General features: G+C 37.4%; 1 protein-coding gene across 1 annotated transcript in view; it reads left to right on the top strand.

Moving 5' to 3' along the window:
- Window positions 1–617: 617 nt before the first annotated feature.
- The window catches only part of atp6v1ba (ATPase, H+ transporting, lysosomal, V1 subunit B, member a), a 52,951-nt gene continuing 50,878 nt past the window's right edge, over window positions 618–2,690 (top strand). The window contains exon 1 of the mRNA XM_042009814.1: window positions 618–817. Coding sequence (XP_041865748.1) covers window positions 709–817 — 109 coding nt within the window. The 5' untranslated portion in view covers window positions 618–708. The remainder of the gene's footprint in view (window positions 818–2,690) is intronic.

Raw genomic sequence — 2,690 nt, 5'->3', positions numbered from 1 at the left:
AGTCGAAACATACAAGCATTAGACTCCTGAATGTGTTCTATCAGTATTACGTCCATTGTGTTGTTCTATGCTGTACTTTGTTGGGGCGGGAACATCACTGTTGAGGATGAAAACTGAACAAACTGGTGACTGAGTCTGGACTCAGTGGACATCATCATAAACAACCGGATGATGGCTAAACTTAAAGCTGTTATGTCTCTCACGGACCACCCTCTTCACAGTGTCTTTAATGAACTTAGAAGCTCTTTTAGTGGGCGATTGGTAATGCCCCGATGTTCACCTAAAGAAAAAATGAAGAAACTTTTATTCCTGTTGCTGATTGCTTTTTCAATGAGCATTTTTGTATGTGTTTATAATTATTGTTGCATTTATGATATTTTAAAGTTGTGTTGTGGCAGTTTTGTTGCACAGGTTTATAGCAGAGTCCAGTTTGAGTGTTTTTGCTGTTTCTTTCTATTTGTATTGTTTGTGAATGCCTATGGCAACCCAATTTCAGTATAACTGAGAAATTCTTATGATAATACTCTTAATTATATTTGTGCTCATGCGCGCTACGCGCCCGTCTGTTAGTTCATTGGCTGGCATGTTCTACTAGATCCAACATCCGGCTCTTTTGTGTCATATGACCAGTCCTCTGCTGTCACTAGTCCGTAGCAGTCAGCTAGGTGCATCAAGCAACGTAAGCTTCCTCTGGTTTTTCTTACGACAATGGCAACACTGGTGGCAAATAGAGCTATGGATGTCAATGGGTTGGCTGGAGCTGCCAGGACACACACCCAAGCTGTGACCAGGAATTACATCTCTCAACCTCGGCTAAGTATGTTGCTATCATTAGCAGGCTACTAGATGTAGCAGCAGCTGGAGCTTCCTAGTGGCTAACAAGGTTGTTGCGTTGCATTCAAGATGAGCGTACGGTGGGAAACGCTGTTAACTGAAATTAATACGAAGTTAATTTAGCCTTTAAAGAGAACTAAATCCTGCCAACATGCAATAATAGCAGTATATAATGGAGAAGTGCAAGAATCTGTGAATTTAAGCGACGACCTATGGCAATTTTACTTGAAATAAAAAACGCTATTCCCATCTGTATGTGTATTCCCCGTTGACGTGAAGGTATCATGCGGAAGCGTCTGTGTTAGGCTGTGTAGCTGAATACATTGACTCCCAACAATAGACTAACATGCCTTGTTTATCATGGTAGAAAAAAATTACATTAATAGGACTAGTTTGTCTATCATTTGACAGTATTATTTGTTTTACATGCTGCATTTATTATCACTTGTAAACCTTGTGTGATTGGTCTGAAAACATCCCAGCTAAGCTAGCATAGTAGCTGCAGCTAACGGGCTACTTCGGGCAAAATGAATTCTGATAAAGTTAAAAATAATTAAATATATAATCGTCAGGGTAAGGAGGAGTGGTATGAATGCATGTTTTATACGGAATCCGTTTAGTGACTTCTACATTATGTTGTTATAGGTATCACTACGTATAAGCACTGTTTAAATGTAGAGCAGTGGATTAGCTAGCTTTGGTGTCAGCTGACCGTGATGATGGCTACACACCACAAGCGTTGCTTGGATTAAGCTTCCATTGAAGCGGGCATAGAAAATAGATAGATGGATAAATGTTTGCTTCACTGCCTTTTAAGCGTCACTGTAGTTATTTATTCGGTTTTCATTTAGTACTTTGACATTTATCGTATGTAGAGGACACAGGCAAGCGGCAGATGGATGATCGTCACGTGACTCAGTCACATGAGTGTTGCTCACTGAGCTTTTTCAGCCACTGAGCATATTTTCACTGCCTATTGGCTTAGATCACTAGTCCGAAATGGAAAAAATTATACTATTATTATTATTATTATCATCATTATCATCATCATCATTATTATTATTATTATTATTATTATTATTATTATTATTATTGTTGTTGTTGTTGTTGTTGTTATTACTACTAGTACAAAAAGAATAGGAATAAACTACTTGGGGGTTGTTGACCTTTTCATCTCCCCAAAAACCAAACAACCAAGCAAACAGGAATTTTTTATAACTCACATACAAAGGTACCATGGCTGTGTGCATGTACGATTTACAGAAAACTTCAATAATAACATGCCAACACAAAACTTGTATTTGTTCAGAATATGATGCTAAAAATGACGTTCTTGTAAAGTTGCTCTAACTAGTAAAAATCTAAAATAGCAAGGTTCTGTTTCTTTTGTAAAAACAAAAAGAAAGCTAAAACTTCATTTACAGTTCTTAAATTTTTTCTGCTTCTGGTTCCATCTACCGTACACCATCAAAAGGAAAAGCAAGGTCGTGCTATTTCCTTTTTCATAGTATCAGTATATTTTCTTCTAATCTATTTAAACGTCATTGCCGGTGGCTGAGCTGCTCTGTGTGTTAGAAAACAGGCAGAGCCTAATTATCCTGGTTAGACTGAATGATTAAAAACATCTTTGGTAATATACTCACGTTCATTATTGTTGGGTCAGCATCTGTCCAAGGTCTTTCTTTTTAATCATCCAGTTGCAGTTTTAATGCTGTCATACCAAACAAACATCATCCAGCTGGTAATCGTAGCTTGAAGATTGTAACAGGGATGTAAAGTTTACGTTATGGAAAGTCATGAAATGTGAAGAATCTTTGAGTAATTAATTGTGGTGTTTAATATGGCGATTAACTGTG

The sequence above is a fragment of the Melanotaenia boesemani genome, chromosome 16 (assembly GCF_017639745.1).
Source record: "Melanotaenia boesemani isolate fMelBoe1 chromosome 16, fMelBoe1.pri, whole genome shotgun sequence".
Taxonomy (NCBI): Eukaryota; Metazoa; Chordata; class Actinopteri; order Atheriniformes; family Melanotaeniidae; genus Melanotaenia; species Melanotaenia boesemani.
Note: the sequence above shows the minus strand (reverse complement) of the source record. Positions and strands in the feature narration are given on the sequence as shown.